Source organism: Adelges cooleyi, unplaced genomic scaffold (assembly GCF_023614345.1).
Source record: "Adelges cooleyi isolate 19-005CV unplaced genomic scaffold, UGA_ACOO_1.1 ACOO_flye_CR_arks_rails_tigmint_CR_PRNA_247, whole genome shotgun sequence".
NCBI classification, from domain to species: domain Eukaryota; kingdom Metazoa; phylum Arthropoda; class Insecta; order Hemiptera; family Adelgidae; genus Adelges; species Adelges cooleyi.
In genome coordinates this window covers 8623353-8641819 of record NW_026095912.1, presented here as the reverse complement: position 1 = coordinate 8641819, position 18467 = coordinate 8623353, and the positions used below count along the sequence as shown (strand labels likewise).

Below are 18467 nucleotides of genomic sequence, written 5' to 3'. Positions count from 1 at the left end.
CTCTTACCCTTTCCAATGTGTGTAATGTACTTGAGTTTCACATTTAAATCATACATTAATGTGCGTCGAGAAAGAATACAATTTTTAAGTGAACCGTGGTCGTTTATGTAGATATTATTTTTTTTTTTTTCAATTCCAGAACAACGTATTGGACGAATTGAGGACGTATGACAACAGCGAAAGCGCTAAATACTTGCCTTACATAAAAAATTGGGACGACAGACGTTCCATGGTGTGGTGGCCCGGTTCGTTTACCGCCCAAGAAGCTTTTGACGTAAGTGGCTGTTGTGCTGGTTAAATGCTTAAAGATGAAAGAATAATATTTTTTTTCAATATCCTAGAAATCCGGAGCAACTATCTTGACCAACGGATACGTCCATGATTACGCACCTTGGAGTAAGTTTTCAATAGTTTATTATTAGTTAATACTAAATCTATTATAATCTATGATATTAAACCGACACCCACCCAATTTTCTCCTGGACATCGTCATAATATCACGGCAAACAGTCCCCCAACAAAGTAGTATTAGGTACCCAATTTGTGATTAGGCGCCAGCACAAAAACCAGCACGCTTTAAAACCTATTATATTCTCACGATAACAGAATAATTGTTTAACAAAAAAAAAAGTTATATTTAAAACAATAATAAAAATAATAAAAATAATATATGCATATATAAATCCAATACTAAACATAGTTTTATCATAGTCTAAAACCACAAAATTGTCGAAATCTACAAAATGCTTAAATAACAATCAAGCAAAATTAATTTCATATCTCGTAGATGTATTATAGTATAATTAATTTACAGACCAATTTTTTTTTTATATAAAATAATAAATTCAAAAAAACTACCATATTTCCCTTAAAGGAAAGACATTAGATCATAAATATGACTTATGGCGTCTATGGCCCACTACCCATCCCGATACCCTTATGCCTCCCCTCTTGAAATGTCTCCCTACTCAAATTCCTCTTCTCTCACACAAAAGTGCTGCGAAAATTTTCTACAGACCTCCGCCATAAGACATATTTATGTAAAAACCTCTAATAAAAAACTTACAATAATACTTAAACTAAAACTACTTACACAAATTTACATTTGTTCAATAATATTTACATAATTTATTTAATTCAAAATAATATTGTAAACTACACTAAAAGTAATGATATTTAATACTGTAACTGTGTTGGATGGGTAGCACAACGACTCAAAGCTTTTGGAAAACAATTTCAGAGTTAGAAAAACAACCCAAATAAATTTTTTTTTGCCAACTTTGTACAATTTAAAAGTTAAACTCTAAACAAAAATTACGTAATGGTTTATTATTGTGATAATTGTTACATATATTTACAAAATTCCTTGAACTTTTTATTTTTGGTTAAACTAAAAAAAATTCTAGTTCAACATTGCCTAAAAGAGCAAAGTAATCATTAACAAAACTGACACGTGCTATATGAGACAAATTAAGTTAAATACTTGTTCCTCTCCATATTTTGAAGTTTTAAATACTTAATAATACCATACTATAGAATGATAACGTACTACTGGCTGCTCAAAAGGTTTGAATTTACTATCGCAAGATGCATCGTGGAAGGCTATTCAGCTTACTAGACTTGTATGAAGTATTCCAACAGAAATAAAGAAACAAAGGAAGTCTAAACGTTGTTTTGGTAGTTCAAATACTGCATCAAAACAGATTTCTTTTCAGTCTTTTATGAGTTATTTATAGTTTTAAATGGATATTAAATATTTATAGGTACTATTCTTAATAAATAACCGACTGTGACCTGATTAGTGCAGTATTTTCATATGAGCTGAAATAGTTTTTATATCATTAGGTAGTGACTTAAACTGCCAAATTTCTACCATCTCATCCTCGATTGTAGGGTTTTTAGATGAATCCATTTGATAAATTATTTTTACACGTCTATGGCCTACAGGCTCTGGCTATAGGTAGAGTGGCAAAAGCTCTTCTTAGTATCTACCGCATGAGTTGAGTTCAAACCTAGTGCCTGCATTCATAAAAGCTAGCGCCCACGATCAATGAATGTACATTATAATAATATATTAAAGTAGAATAACATAACAATAATAATATTATTAACTTGCTGGAATGTAACTTGGGGCCGCGCTTGTGTGCGTGTACAGTTTACTTCAGGTCAAACATGATGGACGACCAAGACCTGTCGGAAGACCAGCAACCGCCTCTGTCCACTATGGGTGCAGTAACGTCGTCGTCCGGCATTAAAGTGCGCAAGAACTTCCCCGAGACTTGGCTGTGGGATTCCATTGAAGCCGGGTAAATAAACGATAATGACACGGTTAACAAGCGGGTCAAGGAGTCTAGCATGCAAAAGGTGAACGGTTAACGCTTTAAACGATTAACGGCTTGTGCACGCCTAACGAATGTCAAAAACAATCACACCTTCGAGCGTTTTTGGGTTACTTCGATTTTCCACACAAATAAACCTTACCCGGTAAACCTATTTCGTGCTCACAACATCATCTCTTGTCCGTTTTATACCCACAAGCTATAGACCAGTTCAAGTTGATCACAGATGCGCTCTTTCTATTTCTATTTTTATTCCCCTAAATCCTCTTCAAGCAACATACATCTACATTGCCTACATCCACTTCTCAATACCACGTAGAAAACTATTTCTGAGCGCGGTAACTCTTGTCCAATACTGATTATAGGGACTACAATCTAGTATATATAGACCCGTTAAACATAGTATGTGCATTACCTCCAATTTTCTATTGCGTCCTTCCTAAGATTCATTTTTGTGTATAGTAAATAATTGAACGAAAACTGCCAAATCGAACCATGTATTTCTAACCTTTAATAGTGGTTTCAGTATTTGATTATTATGAATAAAGAACGCATTCCTTTTTTGTTTAATTCACTTCAGAACTGCTCATCGTAGATAATGACCAAATAGCTGTCGAGCTAACTCAAAACGGACACTCCCCTTATTGTAAACCCAAACTAGGTTAGGTGCTCTCAAACTTGGATTGTCATTAATACCAGGATTCTTTCAAGATCGTATGGAAGCTTTATGATTACCGAGATTCGTTCTCTTCCATGACTGTCCTCCTTGAAACGCCAATTATTACCCCCCCCCCCCCCCCGAGAATTCTATCCTCCGTCAGCGGGTATTAGCATGTCAGCCCGTCGATAGTGCCACCTAGTTAGTGGAACCCAATGCGCGTCTGACCCTATGTTGTTGTTATTGTTTTTATGTTAAACAGGGCTGACCGCCGGCAAGAGTTTACTGGCTCAGCCGCGGCCGACGAACCGGCCGATCCCTCCGCCGGGTCAACCGGTGGTGAAACCCGACATTGGTCCGGCTGTAGTCGTCAGGCCCGGCTTCCGGCCCCCTTTGGCCGGCCCGTATGCGTTTTCTCGCATACCCGCACCCGTCTGGAACAAACCGCGCGTCCACTTAAGGCACCGTCTCCAAGACACCTGGCTATTCACTAATCTATCCACATGGTACGGACACACACCCGAGGACTAAGTCTAAAGTCGAATTTATACTCTTCTTTTATTTACTGTTTTATACGCTTAAAAAAAAAAAACCCCAGAGTTGGCAATCAAAACCCAAGTATATCGGGCCAAGAAATGTCTGCGGTTTTTATCCAGAAATAAGGAATTGTTTTGTTGCCAATTCTGAAAAACGCTTTAAAAAACAAATATTTAGAGTCAAACAACTTGTCACATTGGATGAGCCCAGCCGATAAACCAAATAAAAATTAAAATTCTACTCTCGACGAGTATTTTTCATATACATACCGACTGCAATGTACAGTTTAAGAGACCTAACATATGTCAATAAACTTTAAAATCTGAAATAGTATGCTTTATCCTGTTCCTATGAATGGAGTACTGTTAATCACTATTGAGTCGCACTAGTGAAACTACACTATATAACTTAGTTAAGAATAAAGTAGATAAGCCACAAACAAAAATACTATGCATATGTTTATTAAATAATATCCAGTAAAATAAAAATAACCACAATGATAGATAACCACAATGAGAATGCTGAAATGGCTGTTTGAAGTAATTTGCTTAAAGATTGTGTAAAATATAAGAGATAGATTGGAAGCTACGAGAATAACAGAAAACGCGAGATAAAAATGAGTAAATAGTAAAATAGAACCCAGAAATTAATGAAGAAAGATTAGGAAGCAACGGTAGTCTGGTAAAGTAGGTGATTAGACATAATTTATTGAACATCTAACTTAGATTAGTAGTGGGGTTATCTAGTGACAAATGGAATAATAAAAATATTCTGAATTACTCTTTACAATGTCGATTATCAGGCTGACATAAGATATAATTAATAATATTTGTAACAGTTTACTGTGGTATTTTAATACTGATTTTCCTGCTACTAGCTATTACGATTCTTTAGTAGATTTAGAACTCATTCATGGCTCATTCAAATACCATCGTTAGGTAATTGACAATGAGTTTTTGTTATATTTTCAGTCATAACTATTCAATTTTATTTAACTTAAATTATCACATAACAAAACGATCGATTCGTACTTATACAAAATACAAAATGTATTCTGTCAATACAAAATAACTGTTTAGCCCAACAGCTATATAATAAGCGATACGCTGTGTGCATAGAACAGTATGCATACAATACACAGAGTGACTCGAAAATTTAATTTTGAACTTTTCTCGCATCGAACATGAATTTAAATGGATTTCAATGGAATAATTTAAGTAAAACGCTTTGCTTTTATCAAAATAAGAAACGTATTAAGTGTTGAGAATGACGCGGCATTTATATTGCGTTTTATTGTTATACGCTTTCTGAAAGTATACGTCGCGAAAAACCCATTTGTAGAACTTTTGTTTGAAGCAGTCATTTAGAGAATACAAATTCTTAGGATAGATTTATGATAGTGAGTGCTATTAATGAAATTGCTTAAGTTGTATTGTTTTGGTTTTATGTGCGTATTAGGCACTTAGCTCAAATCCACGGGCCTACGTTGTTTGACTCTTGAATTTGTTTGCGCACGCTTTAAAGTTTTCATTTTTCAAACGGCTTAAAAATGTTTTAAACTGTTAAATATAGTTATCGGGTCACGCTTTTATGGGGATATCCGTTTATACGATTCTTCAACGGTTCGCTTTCTGTATTTATGCTTATGTGCTTTATAAGTTGTTTTGAAAACTTTTTCATTAATGCGGTATTTAATAAGTATACACTATACATTGTTATTAATGTTTATTTATCGATTTCTGCTGTTATTATTTTTTCTGAATTATTCGTTTTCAGTACAACGTTTTGTTGTAAACTAATATTTGTTGAACGATTAAAGTAAAAGCTTGCGTGCAAATTTTTTAAACCGATGAAAAATATTATGATAAGTATAAGTACAGTTAATGCAAAGTGTGTAAAAAGTTCTTGTGAGCAATTATAATTTTTAACTCTCTGTCGTTTCTTACTGAAGGCAAGATGGACGTGCATCCATAAAATCCACTGTACCTGATACCATCACCTCTTGGGTGATTATGGCTTTCTCAGTCGATTCCCTTTATGGTCTTGGTCTTCTCAACGCACCGAAAAAAGTAAGTTGTTTCCATACTTAATTAATACCCATTACTTTTGCGTTTATATAATATGTCTCAGAATAATAATTGCAGTAGACAACTTAAACAGTAGTAATGAGCTACATAAATAATTGGGCGTTAAATTAACCCAGAACAGCAATCTTGACCAATCGTCAATTAAAAAAATGTTAGATTACAAAGAATATTCATTATTAAACGCTTTACCTTGTCTAAAACGGTATTTTTTTCGTTTAATAAGCTACACTTAGAATCTTAAATAACGGATTTAAACCAGAAGTTATTCTAAATAATGAGATTTCTTTTTTAAGAAAATGTCAAATTGTATTAAATATATTCATTGAATTGTAGTGGACTATCATTTACGGACATATTTTATAGTTCTATAACACATTTATGTCATTGTTACCGCTGTAGGATGCGAACTAGCAATACTGTACACTAACTGTTTGACGTTATTGTTCTACAGCTTAGAGTGTTCAGACCGTTCTTCATATCTGTCGACTTGCCGTACTCGGTAAGAAGAGGTGAAGTGGTCGCCATCCCAGTGGTTGTCTTCAATTATCTCAGCAAGGACGTATCAGCCGATGTAACATTGGAAAACGTTGGTCAATTCTATTTTGCCGATTATTCCAACGAAATCAAAGATTCCAGTGAGTACTTATAACTTCAAAATGTCTTATTCTAATCAATTTCAATACTACGAATGATAGATAATAAACGTAATGTTTTTATAGAATTGGAACTATACCAACGCAAAACTTTGAGTATCAAAGCAGGCACGGGTGCTCCGACTTCGTTTTTGATCAAAGCGAAGGACTTGGGATACATTAGTATCAAGCTGACTGCCACAAGCAAACTGGCCGGGGACGCTATCGACAAGAAACTATTGGTCAAGGTAAGTTACTTACTTTTTAAACTTGCGGAATGACTAACGATTGTAAATTTAACCCATCAAATGTCAGACTAACCTTAGTAGGGATTTGTAAGGAAATTATTATCAGACAATGAGATTAACCCAGATTTGGTTTTCAGCCCGAGGGAGAAACTATCTACAAAAACAAAGCGTTCTTTGTAGACCTCAGAAAAGACACAACGTTTGAGAAAAATATTACTTTGGACATTCCCGCTAATATCGTCCCTGAATCGGAGTATATTGAGATCGGAGCTGTTGGTACGTTGTACACAAAAAAACATAAACGGTTCAATTAAAAACTAATATTATTCCATATAAATGTTGACGCACGTTTGTTATATAGGTGATATATTGGGACCTAGCACAATGAACTTGGCGTCTCTCATCAAAATGCCGTTCGGTTGTGGAGAACAAAACATGTTGAACTTCGTGCCCAATATCGTCATCTTGGACTACCTCAAAGTAAGTCTGATAGATCAGATATTGTTCTCACCAAAGTCGCCTTCAAAATTTGGGCAAAAGGAAAGGTTTCCCTTCTCATTTTCCCCAACTACTCTATTTCAAACGAATATCTGTCACCGCCCTGTAATGATCTCTATTGTTTTCAGAGCACCAGACAACTTACTGAAGCAATAGAATCAAAATCCCTCAGGTATATGGAAACCGGATACCAGCAGGAATTAACGTACCGCAGGTCTGACGGTTCATTTAGTGCTTTCGGATCGTCTGACGCCAGTGGCAGCACATGGTAATTGAATACCGCCCTTTTGTCTTTTTTACCGTTAAGTAGTTAACCATCAAACTCGTTACCAGGTTGACTGCATACGTTGTCAAGTCATTCAGACAGGCTATGCCGTACATACCCATCGAAGAGAAGGTCATCATGGACGGGTTACAATGGTTAGCCAACAACCAAGCAGGCAACGGCAGTTTTCCCGAGGTGGGCAAAGTCAGCCACAGCGCCATGCAAGGAGGTGCGGCCAAAGGACTGGCACTAACGGCCTACACACTCATCGCTTTTCTGGAGAATCAACGTGCGACGCCTTTGTTCCGCAATACTATAAACAAGGCAATCGATTACCTGGTTAGGAACTTGCCGGGAATTGAAGACCCATACGCACTGGCAATTACCTCGTACGCTCTTCACTTGGCCCAGCACCCTGATAAAAGCATAGCTTTCAACTTGTTCGAACTCAAAGCTAACACAGTCGGTGAGTCGATTGAGGGAGTTCACAATTAATCAGTTACAGATGTTGTAACGGTAGTTTTTTTTGTGTATAGACGAAAAGAAATGGTGGAGACGCATGGAACGTCCGTCTGATCAAAAGAACCCGTGGGTATCCGAGCCCAATTCGATAGACGTCGAGATGACCGCTTATGGGTTATTAACTTACTTGCAGAGAGGACTAGTCGAAGATGCTCTTCCCATCCTACACTGGTTGATAACGCAACAGAATGACCAAGGAGGATTCGCTTCCAGCCAAGTACTTACTACAAAAAAAAAAAAAAAATCGACAGCAGACCTGGTCAGCAATTTCTTCAATACTGAAATTTTTTTTTTAGGACACTGTCATTACGTTGTACGCGCTTTCTCAGATGGCCGAAAAAATGTCACCCGGATCATTAAAATTGACGGCCACGTTCCATTACATGAAGAACGAACAGACAGAGCTCAAAGTAACCAAAGACAACGCGATGACGTTGCAACAGATAGAGGTGAGTTTGAATCACCACCTTGAAATTCTACGTTTGCTTAACTGTGTGGGGATGCTGATCAAAAGTTGGCCAGCTGGTGTCTAGTGGACTAATGTCGGTAGTTGTAATCGGCGTATATATATGTATATGTGATAGTCGCATTACTCCGATCGCATAGTAGACTGAGTAATGCGGCATTTATCTGTATTTAGCTCTAAGCGTGTGTTGAGACAATTGCGACAGCTAAATCGTCCAGTTTAATAAGCTGGCTTTACAGCTCCTTGTAATTTAAATTAAAAAATTACCTTTCAGTCTCGCTTCAATCTGTTGTTTTCATATCTTAATTATAGCTTCCCAAACGAACCCGCATGGTTAACATAACGGCTACGGGCACAGGTTTCGCTATTGTCAAAGTGTCTTACAAGTACAACGTGAACGTGACCGGAGCTTGGCCTTTGTTCTCATTGGACCCACAAGTTGACAAGAACTCGGACACCAACCACCTGCAGTTGTCTATCTGTTCTGGGTAAGCTATGCCACGCTTTGCTATTGATGTGTCTGAATGCCAAATAAATCCAGTATTTTATCTATTCTGTTTTTTGTTTAGATACCGAGGCGGTAACGACAGCAACATGGCCGTGATGGAAGTAACGCTGCCTTCTGGTTACACTGTTGACAACGACGCTTTGCCAAGTTTGATGTTGTCCAACAACGTGAAGCGCATCGAAACTAAATACGGTGATACCATGGTGATGCTCTACTTCGACAAGGTAAGCCATAAATACAAAGCCATAAATACATTCCTTCTGGTTCTAGAATGTGTTGTTAATTTGTCATTATTTCCCGTTTCAGATGATGGCCAAAGAATACTGTCCGACAATTTCGGCGTTCAGAACCCACAAGGTGGCCAAACAAAAGCCGGTACCTGTCACCGTTTACGATTACTACGATCAATGTGAGTATAACGATCCACTTAGTTTGTCAGTTGGTATGCTGGCTTGAGTGTATTTTTGCATAGAGCTTTGTGCGTTTAAGACCTGCCACCGCAGAGGTAGACATTTAGCTATAACACAAAATTTCAACTTACCACACCTACTCTGACTGATTAGACCAACGATTTGCAAGCTTATTTTGTAAGACGAGTCATTCCTCACAGCCTTTCTGTTGCTGGTTTTGCTCTCGATTTTTACAGTTCTCTTCGTATGTATTTATCGTGTGTTTTATGCTTTTAGCGAGGCGTGCCCGTGTCTTCTATGAACCACGAGTGGCCACTCCGTGTGACATATGCGAGGACTCTGACTGCAGCAAAGTGTGCGACACCGATGCCGGATCTAGATCCAAAGACAACAACTCATCTGCCGGCAGCAACCCAACAGCGTCTTGCGGCCAACTCACCTTGGCCTTCATCACGATTTTACTCATCCGAAACTTTTAATTGTCTTCGCGCTTCTCTTTTTTATTATTATTTAATTAAATTTATATGGCTAAAAACATATAAAACATGTACGTACTGTATTTTACAGATAAGCGCTATCATCGGTATACCAATCAACTAACAAATTTATTATTATCCTATTATTTCATTTTAAATATCACAATATGTAGTTCAACACTGTTTTTCGCCACGTGTGTAATGTATATATCACTAAGATTCATTTAGGCTTATATTTAAATGTTTTATTTTTTAATTTTAAAATTAACTTATTGAATTATTGTTTTTCTGAAAACGAGCAAAAATATTGATTTTATTTAGAGTGTTAAGAAAAAATTACATTTTTAATTATAATTTTTACCACGCTATGATATAACTCATAAATTAATGTATTTGAATAGCTTATTTAATATATATCTACATTTTAATGTAATAAAATACTTATAAAAACAACGTTTGAAACGATATAATTTTAAGTTCTTTTTTTAAATTTATAATTTTATTATGTAGCGTTTTTTTTTATTGATTCTTTTTTTATATTATTCAAAAACAACATCTATCCTCCATATAACATACCAATACGCGCATCTTCAGATTAAATAAAGTAATATGTAGTATTTTTTCATATAACAAAGACTGAAGTACAAAGTTATTGTAAATACCATCAAAAGTTAGCACCATATTTTATTAAATACTCGTGTAGCAAACGCTTACTATATTATTATATAGCACTATAATTTTTGTTGTTTGTAAATATAAATAAACTGAAGTGGTACTTATATTACATGTGTGTGTTTTTATTTTAACTATCGAAACTCGACTTAAGCACAATTTCAGTATACTGTTAATTGACCAAGTAATTTAAAAAATGCAATTTGCAAGGTTATACCGATAAAAAAAACGTATTTGAATAAAAAAAATTGTCTTGAATTCCGTTCGATTGCGAATGGCATTATAGGACGTAAAATATTTATGTTACCAAAGCTATTTGTGTTACTGAAATTCTACATGATTTGTTGGTTTTTTCTTTAAATATCAACTCTCTTTTTGCTAGAAATTGTTCGTCATTTTTATTCTGGTCATTTCCGCTTGTAGTTGCATTAGTTTTATTTTCAAAGTCTAAAATCATAAAAGAAACACGATAACAGTAACTGTACCATGTGATACTTGCGCGTAAACAAATCCGACTGACCCTTATTTGTCCTTTGTAGTCTACCCGGGTTACGGCTACATTGTTGTTGGCCTCTTCCAACTTCTCTTTGGCCTGCGTGGGTGTCATTAACTGGATATTTTCAGCGCCGATGACGCGCTGCAGAGTGAGGTATTTGGAACGGTTCACGACCAGGTCTCTTCTGAGCTTGTTGACCGTCTCCAACAGCTTGATGTTATCCTCTACGACCCTGTGACCGGAATTCACTTTGCGATCACACACGGCCATCCTGTTCCTGAGACTAGCCAAGGAACGTTCTAAAAACTCCCTTTGCCTGAACATTTCCGTGAAAGCACCTTCCTTTGTATTCGCCCCTTCGCCTACTCTGCCGGTATCATACTTGTGGAACATTTTCTGCACCACAAAAACCGTACCGATCGACACCCAGTGTTTTTTTAGCCATTTACTTGTGCACTTACCTTAACGGTTTCTTTCAGCTTTGCTTGGTTGTCCGAATGCTCGTACACGTAATGGATGTCGATTCTCGCATTTCTGAGGAACGCCGTTACCTGCTGGATAGTTATCTTTTTTTTCTTCAACTCCCTACTAGTATGTTTTATCATATCCCTTTGTTCCCTCACGATCAACTCGGTGCGTTTCTTGAGTCGCAATCTGTCTTCTAATTCGCGACCAATCTACATCGATCAGAACCGATTAGGTTTCAACGATGGATCAAATTAAAATACTTAAATTACATTAATATATTTGTGTATGTTTCGTAGCAAAAATATATTTTTATTTTTTAGCCCTTGTAACAAAACAAATTGCTTAAACCCCTAAGCTATTTGTTGACAGCTGTTTGTTTTGATATAATTTTAAACTGTTGCTTAGAATGATTTGATCGTTTTATTTTATGAAATCGCTTTTGTACCAATTGTTTGACTTACGCCTTCAAACGATTTGTTTCTCTCGCCCATTTCGATTTCCAGCGGTTCGATGGTCAATTGCCTTTCTTCTTTGTTGATCTTCAGTATCATCAGTTCATTATCTAACCTGGCCATTTTCAATTTCCCTTCGTACATCGCCTTGTCAATCCTAGTTATTGTTTCTTTTTGGACTTGCAATTGAGCCTGCTGGACCTCTATAAGTTTTTCCTCGGCTTTGTGTTTGTCTTTCGTTATTTCAATATCGTCAATGTACTTGGCGACCAACCGTGAATAGTCTTCTGTTTTTTTAATAGCTCTGTATATATACAGAGCTGTGTTAACGGATGCTTACAGTTAAGTATAGTATAGGCACTCACGCTTTAGCCTTCACTCTATAAACATCCAATTCCTTAGTAAGGCGCGCGTTAACCTTCTTTAACTGTTTCATTTTAGTTATGGACTTCACGTCTCTTTCCAAATTATTCCTGTCGTTATCGTCTTCGATTTCGTCAATTTTCAAGTACACTTCTTGCTTTTCTATATTATGTGCATCTTTAACCTAACAAAATAACTGGTCTGGTTAGACACGTCCTATTGTGTGATGTAAATAAAACTTACAGCTTGGGCAATTTTTTCTTTTTCTGCCAAGTTGCGAGCGAACTGCTCTTGTATCTCTTTCATTCTTACGATTTCTTTTTCTAACAACTGGTTTAGCTCTCTAAAATAGACGGTTTTCATAATATATTATTCGGATATCTGAAATAAGGCATATAATTACACGGTCAACTCGTCGTTCACTTTGAATAGTTTTTCTTCGAGAGCAGCATATTTTTCGTACTCCACTAAAAGCGCTTCGCCATATTTACTGTCCAGCATTTCCAGTACGAGATTATTTGCTTCTCTCACCTTATTAATTTCTGCTTCCACAGTATTTATTTGAGAATCGAACCGATTAGTGTTATTCTGTAAATAAAGGAACATTTACAAAATAGTTTTATACAATAATAATTTATACCTGACGAAAGTAAAAGTAAAACCCGTATTTGATAAAAGGATGAAGTATATAAAAGCATAATTCTTTCGAGCAAAGTTAAAGAAGAAGATCGCATTACTTTTATGCCAGTAAAATAACAACTAACCGTGTAGGCTAATGTCTATTTTAATGATTTAGCTGGTAGGAACCTTGATAATTTGTTCTAGTCTTTTTAAGAGCAAGGGCTATTATAATGAAATTTTTTCACTAAAAAACCGAATAAACCCCTGGGTGAAAGGGCAAGCCGAACATTACTCCGGTGCTATTTTATTCTTACTTCTTTCTCGGTTTCTAATTGTTTTAAACGCTTTGCGTGAGTTTCTTTTATAGACACTATCTGCTTCTCTTTGTGTTTTTCAAGTTCAGAAATGACATAGGTTCTCTGTCTCTTCAGCACATTCACTCTATTTTTGAGATGTTCTATGTAGTCAATGTTTTCTTTTATGTTCAACGACGACAACAGCAATTCTTCAGAGTACGTAAAATCATCACTCATGTGCGCCATCATTCCTCGGGCGTCCGACACGTCCCATATGCAAACGCTACCGTCATCAGATACTGAGAACAACATTGTGTCGTCGATGGACAAACGCAACTAAAACGGAACAACAACTGAAGACAAATTCAAGGTAGATCGGTACAATCAAACCTTTGTCACTGCTCTGTTATGCGCGCTAAACTCTTTAACCTTAACTACATTCGTGATGGGCAACATCAACGACAATATTACTCCGCTTGGTGTAGCGTAGAAAATCATGGCATCTGAACGGGACAACGCGATTGCCCCCGAAGGCAGATGGTCAGGTAGTGCTTTGTTTCGTATCACCTATCCAAAATCAAATTACTGCCAGTTGACTCACGTTAACGACAAAGATACTGTTCTTCGTGCGCTCACCGTATTGTTATAGATCTCCCTGATCCTACCGTCGTCGGAGGTCGGAAATATCTGTTTACTGTCTTTAGACACGGTCAATTCTTTGAATTCTTGAGTCTGCAGGATGTTGAGGACCATTTCATTCGTGAACAAATTGAAATGGTAAATCGCTCCGTCCCGACCACAAGTGTATAGCTTCCAGTCGTGCGACGCCCATTCCATGCCGTTTATCTGCTTTACAAAACACGGTTGGTCGATGACAGATTACTAGTGTGTACTTACGTGAAGAATACCTAACCTTATCCGTATGTCCGGTACATGTGAATTGTTGCTGAAACGTCACCGAACAATAGACTTCCACCACCAGTTGATTGACAATGGCGAACAAGTGGCCGGACACGCTAAACCGTACTATAGAGCAATTCGCAATAGGAAACTCTCGCCAAGTCACCAGGCAATCCGGATGAATCAACTGAAATACAACCTTGCTCCGTAAAGCCGTCACACAGTACAGACCGGTCGGATGACACGAAATGCTTAGCACGTCCTCGTCGAATTGTTCGCTGAACACCATTCTCGTTTCCAAATAGTTCCATACCTTAACGGTACGGTCCATACCACACGTCAAAAAGAACGACTTCCACTTGCACGGCGACAGACCGCATATAGGCCCGTGATGTAATGTCGCTCCCAGAGGCTTGAATTTCTGCGATTCATCGTCATAGTCACGATAAAATAATTTACCCTACCGTTAGCAGAGTTGGCAAGGAAAAGCCCAAACCAAAAACATTTTTAACATGGAAAAGTTAGTGGGCCGGATGCAAGAAATTTCCTGTCGCCATTTCCGCGTCACATTTCCGTTTAAGCCCATCAAATGTTTAGAATTTACTTGAAAACATGGGTTTTGTTAGGTGTATGCATACCCATAAAATGGCACGTGCAGTTTTAAAAACTCTTATTGATGCTAACTCTGATCGTTGGTGTTTTTTAATAGCACAAAAAACCGGATTTATACTATACCACTGATATGTCCCTGTTGCCTTGGAGCTCCGCCCAGTAAAGCTGTGGCTGTCCGGTGACGCACGCCAAGGTGTCGTTTTCTACGTTCAAGCATATCATATCGATAACGTTTAATTGATCTTCCATCGATTCGTCATCCGCCGAAGCTGCACGATTTTCCAAAGTGAACGTGGTCCGTTTCCTATACCTATGCGATCAGTTGTTCTACTTATCAGTCTTCAGTATTATTTTACAGTATATATATTTAAAAAACGAGCATTGTGAATTATTATAATTTATAAGTGGTAAAATCATTTACGAAAAAAACGTTGATGCAAGCCTGTTAACCGTACCAATATCACATTCCAATAAAAATTACTTTATTGGCAATAAATTTGCTTACAGTCGTGTTTTTGGGTTTGAAAAACAAATCAAATAAAAATTTGCGCATATTAAGGGAAAAGCGTTAATGATTTTTTTGTTTAAGTTTTTGGTGCTACACCTAATTCTTACTCTAAACAAGTTTGGAACTAATTCTACTTTTGACGACGGTTAACTCTAGTTAAATTAGCTACCTGTTGTACTTACCTTCCATCCATTAACTCGAAGTAGTACACTTCAAAGTCGCCCACCACAAATAGTAAGCCTCCTTCGAACGACACGCAGCACTTGATACACGTTTTCTGTTCGTATTTAACGGGCAAAGGCAACACGTCTGCAGGATTCTTTAACTTTATCGTAAGGTCGAGGTCTAGCAACGTTTGTACAATGAATACTGCTTTTAGATCACCTTCGTCTACTAGTACCAACCGACAGTCGGACGTACCCGCCAAAATTCTGCACGAGACCAAAACCACCACCTCATTAGTTATTGAGTATGTAATAGGACAGCGTACTTATCAAAACAGACTTATAGTTTTGTGTGTGTTTATTGTGCGTATTGATCTGATGCCTTATATGACAGGTATAATTGCATACCAGTTATACAATTACAATAATCGCATAAATAAGTCAAAATATTGCCTCTCCGACCAAAAAGATGAAACAAAAAATAATACAGTTACTAAGTTTGGGGATGGTTTTGCAATAGATAGTTAAGAGAGATACATAAATTATAACGTCAAATTATACAATACATATTTTCATCGTAAAAAAGTTGATCCAAAAACGTTGTTAAGCAATTTTGACTTTATTGACATTTTCACCGTTAAATTTGACTATAGATAAAGCTAATATTGTGGTGATATAGTTTACAAAAATATAAAAACAACTTGACACCTTTTATAAAAAATTGTACAAATGATTCACCATAATATAAAAAATCAATGCACAGGTGCTATCTATACGAGCAAAATACAGTTTAAAAAAGCATAATCTTTTTTTATGTTTTACAATAGAGAGCGCCAACTAAGCGATTTCAAATTGCATAGGGTGAACACAGATTTAAACAAAGTCTTACATTTATTAACTTAGTACCCACTAAGTATGGTTATAAAGCCGTTTCGTATAATATTTTCTCGTCCTTGTTATTATTTCAACGATACATATTTATACAGTTATCAACATGAGTATAATAAATATTTAATATTTATGTTAATATAATTAAAACTAATATAAATAATATTAGTTTTAACAGTTGTTTTTGTTTCGAGAATCTAATATTTGCACTAACTCAAGCTATAAAACCAATGAAAAATATTGAGTGGAATGAATAAGGGTAGCAAGAAAATAAATGGGTAAGTGAAACTGAAAATATTTACACAGAAAAAACATTTTTCTTTTTAAATTTATTTAACGTTATGAAATTTTAACATCGAGTGGTTAAAATAATTTATTAAAACTACACTGTGTTTTAGTTATTTCACAATTTTAAACGAAATTTTTATTTTTTTTTTTAAATTATTACATTTTATCAAATAGTACACGCAAAAAACTACCAATGACATAAGAAATTCTAAATAGATACAAAATAATTTTTATACTTGGGCTTTTTTCTTCTAAGTTTTGGAGATGTTTAATACCGCAAAATATGAGATGTCCGGTTAATATTAGTAAATGTTTTTAAAAAAATTAATAGGTGCTACTTTAAATAATTCGTTTTTACAATTTATTAACATTTTTTAATAGCAGCTATTTTAGTATTACACATCTCTATTATTTTTGTCTTCGGACATTTTTAACTCAAACCCTGAATTATAAAAGTATGGCCAAAATTGTTCATGGAAAATTCGAAAATTACTATTTAGACGCTTGCCTGTTTCCGTTCACCCAGCACGCCGTGGTTATGTCGAACTTGTCGGCTTTTTGAAATCCAAACTGTTTCCACGTCAAATCGCCCAAGACCATCAGTCTGAACAGACCTTTGCCCACGAAACACACGATTCGCGGGTCGACCGGATTCAAAGCCATCTGATCTGGTCATAAAACGAAACAAAAAAAAACAAAATTAAATGATCGTTATTATAGTCTCACACGGCAGATGCAAATTGACTCACGTCGGTAACGGGACCGACGATTTCCGGCGGATTGGTCGCCTTTGTTTCGTTTAGGATCTTCGACCGGAACCAGTCAAAATAGTACATGATTGGATCGACGCCATCGGACAGCCCGACCAAGTATGATCCGTCGCAGGTGAACTTGATCTGAACAAAGTAACTGTCTCCGGTCATGTCGCCTGGCATTGGCATCACCCGTTTCCTCCTGAACGTTTCCAAGTCGTATAGGACGATCGACGACTCTTCGCCCTTGTCCGCCACGGCCAGCAAATTTCTGAAATGGTCGCGTAATCCTTAGATGTATGCCCTTAACGCCGGATCAATAATAAAAATTTAAAAAAAAGATATTTTCTCCACTCATAGATTCAAAAGTATCATAGATATTTTGGGCTATCATCATCACTTGGTGTTCATGTTAATATAAATGTTCATTTTCCTCTCATCTCCTCTTATATCATCTCCCTCTCCCCTTCCCTACATCAACAATATCCATTTACCCTACTCTTCCTCTGTCTACAATCTCCTTCCTAAAAAAACATACAGAACGATAAAGCTTTTTTCTGGTAAATGCCAATAGGTTGTAAGCTGTAGAATTTTCCTTATGGTAGTCCTCCTCCATAAATTGTATATATTAGTTGTTTTAAATAGAGAACATTTTTAAATATACGTTAAAAAAAATTGTATTTTTATTGTGAAACTGATAAAGTTACATACACCGAAAGAGGAATTCTTAAAAAAAATAAACAAAGCCGATGTTTCATGTTGAAAATATACTATTTTTGAGTAGCATAGTATACAAAAATATAATTCAAATTCTTTATCTTCAAATTCAAAATATCTTTTAAGAGTTCAGACTAATAATTATGCCATACGGTTGAAATAATAAATCACATTTTTATTTATTAAATTATTTAGTTTTTATTAAATTTGACAATTTATTTAGAAAATAAAATTATTTTACACAAATTGTACAAAAAATTGGACTTTTTTAAATAGTCGAACATTTGGCATGAGTTAAGCGAAAAAAAAAGAGACCTCTTGTCACAAAAATCAAATTTTGAGTTATTGGTTATTCAAAACTTTGCACTAGATTCTGAACATTTTGAGACCAGAGTCGTTCAGAGTTATAATTGTTTGAATTTAGTTTACATTACACAGACTTACTTGCTGATACAAATGTCCATCGCGGTGATGATGTTTTGCGGTTCGGATAAGTGCAAAAACCTTTGGGTGTTTTGATTGAAGTTGTGTGCTATTATCAAACCAGCTGCCGGATAAATGAGTTCGTTTTTGTTGGCACACAGACAATTACCGTGGACGCCTGTGGTAAGTCCAAAAAAAAAC

The 18467-nt window shown here is 36.1% G+C and overlaps 2 protein-coding genes across 3 annotated transcripts in view; one reads left to right on the top strand and one right to left on the bottom strand.

Annotated features, from left to right (window-relative positions):
- LOC126836347 (CD109 antigen-like) overlaps positions 1–10430 on the top strand; it is a 43423-nt gene extending 32993 nt beyond the window's left edge. Inside the window, exons 12-27 of one of the 2 annotated variants that reach the window (XM_050569602.1) lie at positions 140–274; positions 342–396; positions 3260–3503; positions 5486–5603; positions 6073–6256; positions 6341–6501; positions 6639–6777; positions 6863–6981; positions 7128–7267; positions 7333–7730; positions 7801–8003; positions 8083–8235; positions 8565–8740; positions 8822–8984; positions 9067–9169; positions 9447–10430. In XM_050569602.1, the coding sequence (XP_050425559.1) occupies positions 140–274; positions 342–396; positions 3260–3503; positions 5486–5603; positions 6073–6256; positions 6341–6501; positions 6639–6777; positions 6863–6981; positions 7128–7267; positions 7333–7730; positions 7801–8003; positions 8083–8235; positions 8565–8740; positions 8822–8984; positions 9067–9169; positions 9447–9649 (2694 nt within the window). In that variant the 3' untranslated portion in view covers positions 9650–10430. Of the gene's footprint in view, positions 1–139; positions 275–341; positions 397–2155; positions 2307–3259; positions 3504–5485; positions 5604–6072; positions 6257–6340; positions 6502–6638; positions 6778–6862; positions 6982–7127; positions 7268–7332; positions 7731–7800; positions 8004–8082; positions 8236–8564; positions 8741–8821; positions 8985–9066; positions 9170–9446 lie in introns of both variants that reach the window. The other variant, XM_050569603.1, reaches the window with a different exon arrangement.
- A 266-nt stretch (positions 10431–10696) lies between these two features.
- Positions 10697–17297, bottom strand: LOC126837025 (cilia- and flagella-associated protein 57-like). Its single transcript, XM_050570747.1, has 15 exons — positions 17124–17297; positions 16883–17037; positions 15217–15465; positions 14650–14836; positions 13928–14335; positions 13651–13860; positions 13405–13581; positions 13033–13350; positions 12501–12685; positions 12341–12440; positions 12100–12281; positions 11744–12038; positions 11276–11491; positions 10839–11210; positions 10697–10765 (listed from the first exon to the last, which is right to left on the bottom strand). The coding sequence occupies exons 1-15, from the start codon at positions 17295–17297 to the stop codon at positions 10697–10699; spliced, it is 3297 nt and encodes a 1098-aa protein (XP_050426704.1).
- Between the last annotated feature and the right edge of the window lie 1170 nt (positions 17298–18467).

Coding starts and splice junctions, on each gene's coding strand:
- LOC126837025 (XM_050570747.1), bottom strand. CDS start 17,297: ATGACCGGAGACAGTTACTTTGTTCAGATCAAGTTCACCTGCGACGGA. Junction 12,282..12,340: donor AAGAAAAAATTGCCCAAGCT/GTAAGTTTTATT, acceptor TTATTTTGTTAG/GTTAAAGATGCACATAATAT. Junction 12,039..12,099: donor TATAGAGTGAAGGCTAAAGC/GTGAGTGCCTAT, acceptor GTATATATACAG/AGCTATTAAAAAAACAGAAG.